The following is a 15,876-nucleotide window of genomic DNA, read 5'->3' as shown; positions in this document are numbered from 1 at the left end:
GTGTCTTTCTATGTAGAATATAATCCTTCCCACCTCAGCCTCCTGAATACTGAATTTACAACCACAAATCTGGCATCTGGGAGCTTTAGAAAATGGAAATTCTTAGTCCTACCTCAGAATTACTAAATTGGTAACAGGGTGGAGTGCTGTCAGATCAAAGTTCTAACAAGATCACCAGGTGACACTGAAGCTCCTGGCTGTCTTAGCACATGAGTTACAGCGCCATGATCCCATCATGGTTCCTTGGCTGGGCACTCAAACCCAAAGAAGGCCTGGTTCTGATCTACTTTCCCTTTTGCCCTATGCAGATGCTTACCAGGCCACTCCCCTAACTCGTTGATGTATACCTTTTTCTCCACTCTTGTTTATAGTGTTTAGCACATTCTCCCCAAGAGACCTGCCTGATGATTCCTAGTGACTCTTCAAGGTCTTACTCAAATTGCACTGGTACAGGAACAGTTTCCATGAACCAAACTCAAGTCTTTTCTCCTCTTCTGTGCTCTAGACACAATTTATACCTCAGTGACCTGTAAAAATATGTATGTATGAATGTGTATATATATATATGTGTGTGTGTGTGGAGGTAGGAGGACAGTTTCCAGGAATCAGTTCCTGTCTTCTACCTTGTTGAAGCAGGGTCTATTGTTTCTACCATACTGCTTCCTGGAGGCTAGCTGGCTGGCTGAAGATGCACACCACTGCATCTGGCTTTCTCTAGTGTGGGCTCTAAGGACTAAATGTGTGAGTCTCTGGGCTTTCCTGGCTTGTGCTCTTACCCATTGAGCCTCAGTACTTTAAAAAATACTTTACTTTTATTTTTGTACATGTATGTGTCTGTGCACATGTTCACAGAGGACCAGAAGGGTTTCTGATCCTCTGGAGCTAGAAGTTCAGGAGGTGTGAGCTTCCTGATGTTGATGCTGAGAACCACAATCAGGTCCTCTGAAGAACAGCAAGTACTCTTAACTGCTGAGCCATCTCTCCAGCCCCATCATGCTTTTAAAATTATTTTTGCATCTCTTTTTCTAATAATAAACTCCTTGAAATTATGGAGTCCATCTTATCTACATTAGTGTGACACTAATACAAGTATTTGAGCAAACTCAAATATTCATAAAATAAACACATAGTTGGTGAGTTCAAGAAAAGTGGCTTATTTGGAAGAGATTCAGATTATGACTTCATGGCTGAATCTTCTGTGTCTCTGCATCATTAAGATTCATGCCCTTGTGTTGTTTCTCTCACAGCATGTGAGCTCTGAGAAGGAAGGAGCCTTGTCTTATGCACCTCTGTGCCTCCAATAACAGATGCAGTATTTGGCATGTTCTATTTTAAAACACTTTTAAAATTTAGGGACATTTAAATAAATTAATGATTATGTTAACATGAAATAATTGTTTATAAACTAAAATAATAAGAGGACTACTCCACTAAATTAATTTTATTTTCTCTAAACATTTTTGGTAAACAAGTTTGGTACTTTAGTCTCAAAAGCCCCTCCCCGCCCCCAGAAAAACAATACAAAGTAGGACCAATTATGGTCATCCTCTGAGTGTCTACAGGAGGAAAATGTTTTTGTTTTTAAAGATAAGTCTCATTATACAGCCCTAGTTGGTCTTAAACTCAGAGAGACCTGCCTGCTTCTGCCTTCAGAATTCTGGGATTAAAGTTCTGCATCACCACACCCACAGACAAAATATTTTTAACACCCTATAAGGCTTTGGATATGCAACTTTCCTAATGCTCTCTAATTAAAAATATGCCGCATTTATTTTTAAAATGTCACTTCATTTCTTTTTAGATCAGTGATGATTAAAGATTTGTGCTGTTCTGCACCCTATGGGTACAGGTCAGAAATCTAGTTCTGGCATTGACAACACAGTGTATTCTTATCTCTAAACACACAGCATGACTGCTGCAAGCAGTCTTTCCTTGACAATATAGATGAGATTATATTTTTTTTTTTACTTTTTTACACAGTCTCTGGACACTATATAGCCCTGGCTGGCCTAGAACTCACTATAGAACAGACTGGTCTCAGCCAAACTCAAGAGACTTGCCTGCCTCTAACTCTCCAGTGCTATGATTAAAGTCATATGCCAGTATCCCTGCTTTTTATTGTTTAGTCAGTAAATAACAGGGGTATTTCTGGGATGTTTGTTTCAAGTAAACTTTTGTATGTACTTATCAACCACTATTTCAGTATCTATTTTGACATGGGCATAAAAATTATTACATTGAAAACTGTAATATCAGTCTGTTATCCTAATGACTTAATCATGTTAATAATACTTATATAATCTACCATTTAACTACTATATTTCATTGTCAATTTCATTCAGGTTAAATTGTCTACAAAGCTAGATATGATGCCACATGCATGAAATCCTAGCATTTGGGAGGCTGGAGTCGGAGGAGTGATGCAAAGTCTCAAAAATAAAAGAGCATAAGGCATACCTGTCATGGCTGATAGAGGTCTTGCCTACCATGCACAAAAACCTTGGATTTGATCCCCAGAATTATAAAAACCTTGTGATAATGTATCCCTGTAGTCCCAGAATTTTAGAAATAAGAGGCAAGAGATGCAAGAATTTGTCAGGTCCAGCTTTGGCTATTTAGAGTTCAAGGTAAGTCTGGGCTACATGAGACTGTATCTTAAAGGAGGGAAACATGTCAAAACATTCTGGGTTTATGACCTTCAAATTCAAACTAATGTAGTTGTCTAATTTCTTCTCTTTGATACAACTATTCAAAGTTAACATTCATTTCTTAAATCCTACTATGCTGTCTTAAACCTTTTTGTAAAGGCTAAATAAGTAAACATGTTAGGTTTCTAAGCCCACACACAGACCCAGAAACAATGGAGCCAGCTGTCAGGAACCGAAAACCTCTGAGATGAAGGGCCAAAATGAACCTTGCCTCCTTAACTTGTTCTTATCAGGCACCCTGTCACATCAACTTGCACAAGTCCGGTAAGAGTATCAAAGCACTCCCAACTCATGGGCTACAGTAAATGAGAACATGGACCGGAACTGACGGAGGTATGAAGATCTAAATAGAAGCCTACGCCTCAGAAAACAAGGGTTGTGTGGGTTTCAGTAATGACTCACATCCTACTAACACTTTCCTTCTGTAAATGGAGTTGTTCTGTTTGAAGTTGTCCATATGATTTGGGAAATTTAAAATGCATAGAAGGCATTTTAATGGTAGAGATAGGCTGTCACCCTCACAGACAGACATAACCGCAGATTGTCTTTTATCATGGTTTTAGAGCCAGGCTCTTGCCAAGCAGCCCTGGAACAGGTATGAAACCCACTATGTAGACCATGCAGATCTCCAACTTGCAGCAATCCTCCCATTTTCCACTGCCTCAGTGCTGGGATTATAAGCAAGCACTGACAAACCTAGTCAATAATTGCACAACTTTACTGCTTGAAGACATGTTAGTATCTAATTCATCCACGAATGATTCATTGACTTAAAAATAGGTATGCTCAACTAACTTACAAAACCTGGAGCGATAGCAGGCCTTCGAATGAATCCTTATGTAATTCAGTCAGGTAATTTTCACTGAGAATTCTGGAAAATTAAAAGGTTACCTGGATCAAAAATCATCAAACAGATAAAGAACATTGGTGGTGAAATAGGATGAAGAGGTACACACTGTCACGTGCTATTGCCTAGAGCGTAAGTTGGCACTACTTATTGTTAGGGCAATTAAAATTTCACATGTACAATGGTATCCATCCTAAAGACTCTCTTTCTAGATATCTGGTCTATAGAATCACTCGTCCAAGGTATACAGGACATTTATTACAGCCAGACATGTAACAGAATAACCAGATAGTCTCTAAACACCAGCCTGGTAATACTAAAACCTCACTGATGTGTACATACTATGAAATATTACACAGAACTGGAAAGGAATAGTATAAATCTCTGTGTAGGTGAAAGAAAACTTTAAATATCATGAAGTGAAAACAAGAAGTTGCCAAATGTTATCATTTATGTAAAAGAGATAAGGAAAGCAGAGACACTCTTATTTTCTATATGCAAATGTGTCTGGATGGATATATACCAATTTAGAGTAGTGGTTACCTCAGAGTGGTTACCTCACTATGGCACAAGGAAGGTTTCACTATCCCTCTTATTTAATTACTAATCATTAAAAATGTCATCATAGATGATTTCTGTACTGCAAATCAAACTTGCCTCTTCTTTCAATGTAAACCCACAACATTTAAATTAAAATTTTTGCCTGCACAAGTGAGGTTCCAATTCCTGGTCTCATGCACTAGGCAAGTGCACTAATGCTGAACCACACCCAGTACCCATGCAACTTACCAAAATGCAATCAATACCAACTTATCTGTTTATTTAGTGGAATTAGAAGTTCCTATCTCCACCCTAAACCTTCCATGTTGAGCTATCTATTCTACAGAAATTTACTGGGATGCCCAGAGGAAATGTCTTTCCTCAGATATATTGACTTCAAAATCTAGACAAAAAAGGTCCTGGTGTAATATTTTGCATAATATTTGCAGAGACTATATCTATCTACACACACTACTCACAGTTTCTCAGTCCAGCGGTATACCTTCCATACATTTTTGTCAATGTAAGAAATATCATTTCCTTTAAAATTTCTGTGGAGAAATAGTTGATATACTTGAATAAATAGGAAAAGAATAAGCAGAATCAGTAAAAATCATAACACCTTCATGGAATTAGTTATCTCTAATTCTCTAATACAGAATTAGAGATAACACCAACTTTATAATTCCTGAATCTATCTGTTTCTAAGGGAGCACAGTTAACAATACAAGGCTACTGGTGCAAGCAGTGAGATATTTGCTCAGTTTAAACATATTTTTCTTATGTTAAGGAAGAAAAAAAAAAAAACCCTTTTCGCTTGATAGTGGACATCTCCACTCAACCTAAGCTAATTTTATGCTCACCAATAAAGAAAATGCCTACAACTGAACTCAACAACTCCATGTGCTGTTCTCATTCTGCCTCTGAGTCCATCTGTTAAACTGTCTTCCTCATCTTCCTCAAGGACAGAAACTGCTCATTTTTTTTATTTTGAAATGAGGTCTTACCTCTAATCCTGTCTGGTGTGGAACTCACTCTGTATACCAGAATGACATTGAACTCACCAAAGATCTACCACCTCTGCCTGCCTCCTGAGCGCTGGGACTAAATGCAGCATCAGTCCTCAGCTGTTAGTCAGGCACTAAATCCTATCTTCTCTGCGGGGATTCAGGGTTTTCTTCCCACTACCAATTGGACACAGTGGCTCAGTTCTCCCTCACTTTATTCCTAAATTTTGCTAGATCCTTCTACATGGCCAACAAGAATTAAGCTTCTTCCCTGGATCACTCAACACCTGGGTCCTAAAATAATCCTATATTGGAATGATATGACACATGTCTATATTTGTTTTTTAAGAGGCTGAGGCAGGATGATTATGAACTCAGAGCAAACCTGTACTACATAGCAAGGTTCTGCTCTCCATTTAAAATAGTTTTGCAGTAGTTCTTAGAAGTTTACCATGATTCTCCAAATCACACTGTGACTTTCAAACCACTAGAGTTGATATTCAAAGTATTTCATAATATGTCTCATTGCATTCTCTTTGCTGATAAATGAGTCTACTAAACCCTTATTTTTGTAGCTATGCCTTTTTCTATCTTTATAATCCCCATATTTACTTTATTTTAAAATTAAAAACACTTTGAGCCAAAGGTAAAGTTTTAACATAGCATCCCCCCCCCTTTCTCTGTCTAGTATTCCATGTTCCAGAGAAAAAATGCCATACATATATGGCTCCCATGCTTCTTAGCCCTGAGCAATGCACACAATGAATGTGAAATGGAGAAAGCTAACAACAAGAATGAGCTCTGGACAAAACTGAGAGATTTCAAAGTATTAACAGCTAGCACTCATGTATGCTAAGAACTAAGATAAATAGTCCATGTATTCAACTAAGCCTCACAACAGTCCTTTGAGAGAGTAGCTATCAGACTCCCCATTTTACAGGTGAGGAAGTTCATTCCCAGCTAAGCATTCTAAGAATCCTAGAGTTGCAGAGCTACCACATGAAATACCTGGGGTCCAACCGCAAGAGTCTAGCTCTGCAATCTACTCTCTAATCAGTCCGTTACATCTTCACTAATGAAATAAATTATAAAGAGGGTGTAGTAAAACAGAAGAACAAAAGTTGTGCAATGAGTACAGAAAAATAAAGCTATCATAAATAAAAGTTTGGAGAAGGGGCACTGGAGGAAGAAGGAAAGTGAAGACAATAAAAAGTTGACAATCTAAGGTAAAAGTAAAAGGTCAATCAATGGGAGCTGGGGTGACAAGGACAGTCTGGGAAGGCTTTGAGGGAAAAGTTGCCATGTCAGGCAGACTGTAAAACAGAAATAAGAAAAAGTGAGTCTTACAAGATAGCAAAAGTGTCATTGTAGGTGTTGGGCCTTGGCACAGGCACTTGGTGGAGTCTCCATTTTGGGCTGGGATGAACACACAACAGTGTCTCATTTTCACACAAGCAGAAGTCACATATGTTGGTGTAATTGTAGGCATCTTTTTCTATTGTTAAATCATTTTCTGTATTAGAATTTTCAGAATATGGAGTTATGGTAGATTCCACTTTCAAAACTTGAACTGTGACTTCAGTTGGGCTTGGGTGTTTCTCACCCTGATCTACAGGTAGAGCTGTTATGCTAGGGCACTTCAGAGTAGGAGCTGTAGCCTCTGGGGCTTTAGAAGGTGCAATCTCTGGAGAAGCAGCTGTAGTTGTTGGGACTTCACAAGGTGAAGCCTCTGGAGAAGAAGTTATAGTTGTGGGGACTCCAGAATGTGCAGCCCCTAGATAAACAGCTGTAGTTGTTGGGACTTCAAAATGCTCAACCTCTGGATAAGGAGCTGTGGTTGTTGGGACTTCAGAATGTGTAGTCTCTATAGCAGATAAATTTGAATGTTGAATTTCAACATAAACTGAAGTTAAAACTGCTGGTGAATAATGCTTTCCAGATTGGGCTAAAGTCTCCATAGGTATCTCTGAAGTCTGAGCTGAAGTCTCCTTCATTTGGACAGAGTGCTTAACCATTGTATTAGGTTGTGGAGTTACAGAAAATTTTGAGTGCAAATGTGGACTTGTGATACGAATATGCATTGAAGAAGGAACTGTAGTCTCATTGAAAGTAGTGGAATGATGAACCTCAGTAGTGGGGCCAGAGAATTCAAAAAGTTCCAGGTCTAAAGGTTGATAGGAAATACTGGGTGTTAGATATTTAGCATGACCCTCAATTACAGATGAAACTGCTACCTCTTTATATTCTAGAGTTTGAACTACATCATCTTTAGGTGATTCAGTAATCTGAGCGGGGGCCTCCTGCACAGGTTTAGATTCCATTGTTTTCTGAAAAGGCAGATCCAGGGGTTCAACTACCATTCCCATTGAAGGTTCTGCATGGTGAGAGAAAATCTCTTCTGGCTCATGTTCTTTATTCTCTTTCAGATTTGGAGGTTGCTGAGCCCGTCCAGGAGGAGAAGATATGGTGATTTCCTGATCCAAAGGCTGTAATGAAACATTGGGTGGAGTTAGAGAATCATCTTGACTCTCAAATGGACCTGGAGTCAAGCCATCTTTATATTCAATAGTTTCAGCTAAAACCTTTTTAGGTGACTTTGTAATCTGAGTTTGGGTCTCCTGTACAAGTATAGATTTTGTAGTTTTAAGAAAAAACAGATCTGGAGATTCAACTACCATGCCGATTGGAGGTTCTGCATAATAAAGAAAAATCTTTGGTGGTGTACGGTTTAGTGTTTCCATTGGATTTGGAGGGTGATGAGTCAAAGAAGGAGATTCAGAAGATTGATCCAATGGGTACTCCTGTACAAGTTTAGATTTTGTAGATTCCGGAAAAAACTTATCTGGAGGTTCAGCTACCATTCCCATGGCAGGTTCTGCATAATGAAGCAAAATCTTTGGTGGTGTTTGATCTGTAGACTCCTTTGGATTTGAAGGGGGGTGAGTCCAATCTGAAGGTTGGGAAGATATAAGGAGTTCCTTATCCAAACTCTGTAATGATATAATGGGTGGTAGTGGAGACTGAACTTGACCCTCAACTGGAACTGGAAACACTGACTCCTTATATTCTGAAGTTTCAGCAACAATCTCATTAGGGGATTTGGTCATTTGAGTTGGGGTTTCCAGCACAGGTTTAGATTTTGTACTTTTGAGAAAAAACAGATCTGGAGGTTCAACTACTGGTCCCATGTGATGTTCTGCATAATGAAGGAAAATCGGTGGTGTCAGATGAGTTTTAGTCTCCTTTGGATTTAGAGGGTGGTGAGACCAACCAGGAGGTTGAGAAGACATGCTGAGTTCCTGACCAATTGGCTGTAATGACATATTAGGTGGTGAAGCAGAATCAGTTTCACTCTCAACTGGAGCCAGAAGCAACCCCTCCATATATTTAAGAGTTTGACTATCAACCGTTTTAGGTAATTTGGTAATCTGACTTGGGTTCTCCTGTGAATGTTTAGATTTGGTAGTTTTGAGAAAAAACAGGTCTGGAGGTTCAACTACTGGTCCCATGGGAGGTTCTGCATAATGAAGGAAAATCCGTGGTGTTGGATGAGTTTTAGTCTCCTTTGGATTTGGAGGGTGGTGGGACCAACCAGGAGGTTGAGAAGATATGGTGAGCTCCTGATCCAATGGCTGTAATGACATACTGGGTGGTGAAGCAGAATCAGCTTGACCTTCAAATGAATCTGGAAGTGCATCCTCCTTAAATTCCAGACTTTGAGCTACAATGTCTTTAGGTGCTTTTGTAATCTGAGTAGGGTTTTCCTGCACAGGTTTAGATTTGGTAATTTTGAGAAAAAACAGATCTGGAGGTTCAACTAATGGTCCAATGGGAGGTTCTGCATAATGAAGAAAAATCGGTGGTGTTGGATGAGTTTTAGTCTCCTTTGGATTTGGAGGGTGGTGGGACCAACCAGGAGGTTGAGAAGACATGGTGAGCTCCTGATCCAATGCCTGCAATGACATACTGGGTGGGATTGCATGCTCAGCTTCACTCTCAACAGGAGCCAGAAACACCTTTTTCTTATATTCTAGAGTTTCATCTTCAATATTTTTAGGTGATTTTTTAATCTGAAATGGGTACTCATTCACAGGTTTATATTTGGTAGTTTTGAGAAAAAGCAGATCTGGAGGTTCAACTACTGGTCCCATGGGAGGTTCTGCATAATGAAGGAAAATCGGAGGTATTGGATGAGTTTTAGTCTCCTTTGGATTTGGAGGCCCTTGATGAAAAGGTTTGATAGGTTCCTGATCCAAAAGTTGTAATGACATATTGGGTGGTGTAGGAGACTCATCATGACTCTCAACAAAATCTGGAAGCACAGCCTCCTTATATTCCAGACTTTGAGCTACACTGTCTTTAGGTGATTTTTTAATTTGAGTTGAGGTTTCCTGCACAGGTTTAGATTTTGTAATTTTGAGAAAAAACAGATCTGGAAGTTCAACTATAGGTCTCATGGGAGGTTCTGCATAATGAAGGAAAATCGGTGGTGTTGGATGAGTTTTAGTCTCCTTTAAATTTGGAGGATGGTGAGACCAACCAGGAGGTTGAGAAGATACGGTGAGTTCCTGATCAAATGCCTGTAATGACATACTGGGTGGGATTATAGACTCAGATTGATCCTCAAGAGGAGTTAGAAACACGTTCCTCTTATATTCAAGAAATTGACCTGCAATCTTTTTAGGTGATTTTTTAATCTGAGTTGGGTTTTCCTGCGCAGGTTTAGATTTTGTACTTTTGAGAAAAAACAGATCTGAAGATTCAACTACTGGTCCCATGGGATGTTCTGCATAATGAAAAAAAATCGGTGGTGTTGGATGAGTTTTAGTCTCCTTTGGATTTGGAGAGTAGTGAATCCAACCAGGAGATTGAGAAGATATGGTGAGCTCCTGACCCATTGGCTGTAATGACATCATGGGTGGTGTTGCAGAATCAGTTTCACTCTCAACTGGAGCCAGAAGCAACCCCTCCGTATATTTAAGAGTTTGACCATCAACCTTTTTAGGTGATTTGGTAATCTGACTTGGGTTCTCCTGTGAATGTTTAGATTTGGTAGTTTTGAGAAAAAACAGGTCTGGAGGTTCAACTACTGGTCCTATGGGAGGTTCTGCATAATGTAGGAAAATCGGTGGTGTTGGGTAAGTTTTAGTCTCCTTTGGATTTGGAGGGTGGTGGGACCAACCAGGAGGTTGAGAAGATATGGTGAGCTCCTGATCCAATGGCTGTAATGACATCTTGGGTGGTGTTGCAGACTCAGCTAGACCCTCAAATGAATCTGGAAGCACATCCTCCTTAAATTCCAGACTTTGAGCTACAATGTCTTTAGGTGCTTTTGTAATCTGAGTAGGGTTTTCCTGCACAGGTTTAGATTTTGTAGTTTGGAGAAAAAACAGATCTGGAGGTTCAACTATAGGTCCCATGGGAGGTTCTGCATAATGAAGGAAAATCGGTGGTGTTGGATGAGTTTTAGTCTCCTTTGGATTTGGAGGGTGGTGGGACCAAGCAGGAGGTTGAGAAGGCATGGTGAGTTCCTGATCCAATGCCTGTAATGACAAACTGAGTGGGATTGTAGACTCAGCTTGACCCTCAACAGGAGCCAGGAGCACACCCTCCATATATTCAAGAGTTTGAGCTACAACTTTCTTAGGTGGTTTTACAATCTGTGTTAGGTTCTCCTGCATAGGTTTAGATTTTGGACTTTTGAGAAAAAACAGATCTGGAGGTTCAACTACTGGTCCCATGTGATGTTCTGCAAAATGAAGGAAAATTGGAGGTGTTGGATGAGTTTTAGTCTCCTTTGGATTTGGAGGGCCCTGTTCTACACTACTGGGATGAAAAGGTATGATAGGTTCCTGATCCAAAAGTTGTAATGACATATTGGGTGGGGTTGGAGACTCATCCTCACCTGGATCTGGAAACACAGCCTCCTTATATTGCAGACTTTTACCTACACTGTCTTTAGGTGATTTTTTAATCTGAGTTGGGTTTTCCTGCACAGGTTTAGAGTTGGTAGTTTTGAAAAAAAAACAGATCTGGAGGTTCAACTACTGGTCCTATGGGAGGTTCTGCATAATGAAGAAAAATCGGTGGTGTTGGATGAGTTTTAGTCTCCTTTGGATTTGGAGGGTGGTGGGACCAACCAGGAGGTTGAGAAGATATGGTGAGCTCCTGATCCAATGCCTGCAATGACATACTGGATGGGATTGCATGCTCAGCTTCACTCTCAACAGGAGCCAGAAACACCAACTTCTTATAGTCCATAGTTTGAGCTGCAATCTCTTTAGGTGATTGTGTAGTCTGAGTTGGGTTTTCCTGCCCAGGTTTAGATTTTGTAGTTTTGAGAAAAAACAGATCTGGAGGTTCAACTACTGGTCCCATGGGAGGTTCTGCATAATGAAGGAAAATCGGTGGTGTCAGATAAGTTTTAGTCTCCTTTGGATTTAATGGGTCATTAGTCCAAGCAGGAGGTTCTAAATGTTCATTGAGTCCCTGATCCATAGCCTGTAAAGACATACTGTGCAGTGTTGGAAATTCATTTTGTTCCAGTATTGGCATTGGAATTGTCACATCTTGAGATTCTGGATCTAGAGCTATATCTTCTTTAGTTGGGTCTGTAATTTGAATTGTGTTCTTCTGAATGCTTTGAGAATGTTCCTCCTCAGTATTAGGTTGACTGTGTACAGTAAGTTTTAGATCCGAAGGCTGATTTGCGATAGCAGTTGGATTTAAATGCTGAATGTGAACATGCCCTGGATATATTCCCAGAGGGTACTTTGGCGTAGGAACCATAGTCTCGTCTGGAATTGTGTGGTGTGCCTCTCTAGGAGGCTCTGAACTTATAGTGAGTTCCAGGTCCAAGGGATGAAATGAGACAGTGGGTGAAAGTGGATATTTAGCTTGATCCTGAATGGGTGCTAGAACTGCCACTTCTTGATATTCTGGGACTGGAGTTACAACCTGTTTAGGTGGTTTTGAAATCTTAGTTGTGGACTCTTGCATACTTCGAAAATGTTCTCCTTGAGCAGTAGGTTTTTGACTGGAAGTTATAGTAAGTTCCAGATCCAAAGGTTGATCTGTGGCTTCAGCTGTGTTTGGATGCTGAGTTTGAATGTGTTCTGGATGTACCACCAGAGGGTGCTTTGGAAAACGAACTATTATAGTCTTCTTTGAAATTGTAGAATGGTAAGCCTCTTTTGTAGGCTGCTGAGTGTGAACTTGTTCTGAATGTATCACCAAAGGGTGCTTTGGAGGATGAATTATTATAGTCTGCTGTGAAACTGCAGGATGGTGAGACTCTCTGGTAGTCTCTGGAGTTATGGTGAGTTCTAGGTCTAATGCCTGAAATGAGACAGTGGGTGAAGTTGGATACTCAGCTTGATCCTGACTTGGTGTTTGAATTGTCACCTCCTGATAGACTGGGAGTAAAGCTACAACCTCTCTAGGTGGTTCTATGATTATCTGAGATGTGCTGTCTTCTAGAGTTTGAGGAAGGTCTCCCTCAGCAGTGGGTTTTGGAGTCATGGTAAGTTCCAGGTCCAAAGGTTGAACTGTGGCTTCAGATGGGATTGGATTCTGAACTTGTTCTAAATGTATCACCAGAGGGTGCTTTGGAGGATGAACTATGATAGTCTGCTGTGGAACTGTAGGATGGTGAGACTGTCTGGTAGCCTCTGGAGTTATGGTGAGTTCCAGGTCTAATGGCTGAAATGTGACAGTGGGTGAAGTTGGATACTCAGCTTGATCCTGACTTGGTGTTTGAACTGTCACCTCATGATAGACTGGGACTGGAACTACAAGCATTGTAGGTGGATCTATGATCTGAGATGTGCTGTCTTGTAGAGTTTGAGGAAGTTCTCCCTCAGCAGTAGGTTGTGTAGTTATGGTAAGTTCTAGATCCAAAGGTTGAACTGTGGTTTTAGCTGGGTTTGGCTCCTGAGACTCAACATGCTGTGAATGTGGGATTGTTACTTGAGAATAAGTCTGTGGACTTACAGTTCTCTTTGGTAGTATATGCTTATCCTCCGGAATAATTCCTGAAGTTACAGTGACTTCCAGGTCCAAAGGCCAAAATGAACCATTAGATGATATTGTATATTCACCTTGATCCTGATCTGGTCTTGGAACTGTCATTTTGTGTCCTGGAATGTGAGTTACCATATTTTTCAGTGATTTGGGAGGGTGATATGGAATCATGTTATGGATTAGAGAAAATTTTCCCATTCTAGGAGCTTTTAAGGCCTGAGCTGCAGTGGGCTGTAGCACTGGAAATGTTTTATATGATTTTGAATGTGCACTTCTGAATATTGCCTCTTGATCTACAGGTGAAAGAAAGACGTCTGTCACTGAATGCCATGCTGAATTCTGCTGACTTGGAGAAGGTTCCACAGAAAACTCTTCCAGTTGCTTTGGGACCCCTTGACCAAAGGGAGAATGCTGATCCTCTTCTGGGAGGGTTTGATACTGACTTAGGGTATTCTGTGATGCTGGAGAATGAACTTGCCCATGACCCAAGTGTGGACCTGTTACCTCATGGTGACCTGGAGGATGAGCTATCCCTTCAGTAGGCAGCTCTAGATTATGTTCTGGAGTCTCCTGCTGGGATGAAAAGGGTTCTCCTTCCTCAGAGATCTGTGATATTCCAGTTGTATCTTCCTGCTGGCTTAAAGGTTTATCATACAGAATAGGTTCTAGGGATTGAGATAGAACATGCTGTTGATTTGTCAGGAATTCAGCCTGTTCAGGAGCTGCTGCAGCAGCATGATAGACAGGAGAAGTTCCCATCTCTATGGGGTTTTCTGTTATGGTAATATCCAGATCTGAAGGTTGACCAGTCACATCTGACAAGCTAGAATGCTGAGCCTGATAGCTATTTGAGGGCAAAACTGTCACTTCATGACTCTCTGGAAATTGAGCTGGTTGTTCAGTTGTAGAACTTTTAAACTCTTCACCATACTCTGAGGCTTGAACTGGTACTTCCAGCTGGCTTTCAAATTGACTTTCCCCAGGAGTCTCAGAAGCCTGAGCTGGAGGCTCCTCCTCTTTGAGAAAGGGTTCAATATAATTAGAATACTCTAAAGCATGCACTGGGAACTCCTGCTGGACCAGAGAAGAGTCAATCTCCTTGAGAGGCTCTGAAGTTATAGTAAGTGTCACATCCACAGGTCTAACTGTAACATTTGCCAAGTGATATTGGTAATCTTCATTTTGAGTTGGCTGGATTTCATGAATTGGTGAAGATTCAACAACAGTCTCAATAGGGGACTCTAGAGCTCCAAATGGAGCCTCTTGCTCGACTAGAGGGAGCACTGTAGGCTGAACTGAGGCTTCTGGCTGGTTTTCAGAACCTGATCCTACCTCCTCAGGAGACTCAGAAAGTTGAATTGGTTGCTCTAGTTCACTGAGAGAAGATTCATCCTCCAAAACAGGGCCTAAATGTTGAGATAGATCTTCCTGCTGGGTTGGTAAGGGCCCTACCTCCTCTGAATCTTCCTGAGGCTGAAATGAAGATTCCAGATCAATTCCAGGAGATTCACCTTCCTCAGGAGTCTCAGAAGGTTCAGCTGGCTGCTTCTGCTGCTGGTTAAAAAAAAGTTCTGCTCCAACAAGAGGACCTGGAGTCTGAGTTGGAGTCTCCTCCTCATATGGAGATGACACAACCTCCTTTATAGACTCAGAAGTTATTTTAAGTTCTGTATCTACAGGTTTACCTGTAATAGTGGACAAAGTATAATGGAGTTGATGGTGAGCTGGGTCTTCTTTTGGATTTAAAGGTTCATATTCCTCAGGGGACTGTGGGAAATAATATGGAGCTTCCTGCTGGGCGTTCTCTGAATTTCCGGTTTGTCTCTCCATCTGGTCTAATTCAATCTGCTCTAAGAGCTCAGGAGCTTCATCTGCATTTTCCTGGGATTGCAGAGGAAGGCTATAAGAATGAGGTTCATTCATAGTCAGATCTTCATAATAATCATCCATGATTTGGTTCTGAACTTGAGGTTTCCCAACAACCACTTTAGCAAGTTTCTTGTGCTGAGCTAGATCTTTCTTCAACTCCTTGGTTGAAATAATGAACATTGTTGCTTTTGAACTCTGGCTCATTAGAGGTGGAACAGTTATTTCATACAACTGATTATCTGCAGCTCCAACTAGACTGGCAGTACTTTTGAACTCAGGCAGGGTAGGAGCCTGATATTGATCCCCACTTATCGTTAAAATATTTCCTGGCTGCTTCCCAGTTGGTATCAGCTTGTCAGTCGTATCCTTATGGGGAACAAGCTCCTCAGACTCTGGGTTCAGCTCCTGAAATGTACTAGGGTCTTGGAACAAAAGTAAACTGTCAGTCAACTCCTCAAGTGGGGACAACATCTCTGTGGAAACAGAGGACCCCAGGTGATCAATGCCCCCTGTGTCTGTCTTGGATCTTCGAGTATGTGTGGCTTTAGGTGGATGATCAGAAGGGTGCCAAGACCAGAGCTTGGTTGGCATCCAGGGCTCTGAAGTCAACTGGACTGGATTTCCAGTGATCTCTGGAATGGGAACAGCGGGGGCCAGCAGCCACAAAAGTTGCCACGTGAAGAGAAGCCTTCGTGAGCCAAAGTGCAGTGGAGCCATGACATGCATTAGTAGGGACTAATCCACAGTGCTGTCTGTCCCACACTGGTGGGAAACTGAATAAAAGCTACTGGAACTTTGGCAACCAGCTTGCCCTGCCCCGCCCTTTATTTATGACAGTGGACCTTTGTTACAAAACCATTAGTGGGGAGAGTCCTAGTTGGAT

At 41.0% G+C, this 15,876-nt stretch overlaps 2 protein-coding genes across 4 annotated transcripts in view; both read right to left on the bottom strand.

Moving 5' to 3' along the window:
* The window catches only part of LOC117709940 (uncharacterized), a 63,226-nt gene extending 52,124 nt beyond the window's left edge, over positions 1–11,102 (bottom strand). For all 3 annotated transcript variants that reach the window (XM_076935667.1, XM_076935668.1, XM_076935669.1), the window contains exons 1-3: positions 6,450–11,102; positions 4,575–4,646; positions 3,508–3,579 (exon numbers count right to left, since the gene is read on the bottom strand). In XM_076935667.1, the coding sequence (XP_076791782.1) occupies positions 3,508–3,579; positions 4,575–4,646; positions 6,450–10,978 (4,673 nt within the window). In that variant the 5' untranslated portion in view covers positions 10,979–11,102. The remainder of the gene's footprint in view (positions 1–3,507; positions 3,580–4,574; positions 4,647–6,449) is intronic.
* Positions 10,992–15,734, bottom strand: LOC143442644 (uncharacterized). Its single transcript, XM_076935670.1, has one exon. The coding sequence runs from the start codon at positions 15,717–15,719 to the stop codon at positions 11,103–11,105; it is 4,617 nt and encodes a 1,538-aa protein (XP_076791785.1). The 5' UTR covers positions 15,720–15,734; the 3' UTR covers positions 10,992–11,102.
* Between the last annotated feature and the right edge of the window lie 142 nt (positions 15,735–15,876).

This window comes from Arvicanthis niloticus, chromosome 6, assembly GCF_011762505.2.
Source record: "Arvicanthis niloticus isolate mArvNil1 chromosome 6, mArvNil1.pat.X, whole genome shotgun sequence".
Lineage (NCBI taxonomy): Eukaryota > Metazoa > Chordata > Mammalia > Rodentia > Muridae > Arvicanthis > Arvicanthis niloticus.
This window is presented reverse-complemented; position numbering and strand designations above follow the sequence as displayed.

What these genes read in the sequence shown, in the direction of transcription:
- LOC143442644 (XM_076935670.1), bottom strand. Translation starts at nt 15,719, where the DNA reads ATGCATGTCATGGCTCCACTGCACTTTGGCTCACGAAGGCTTCTCTTC.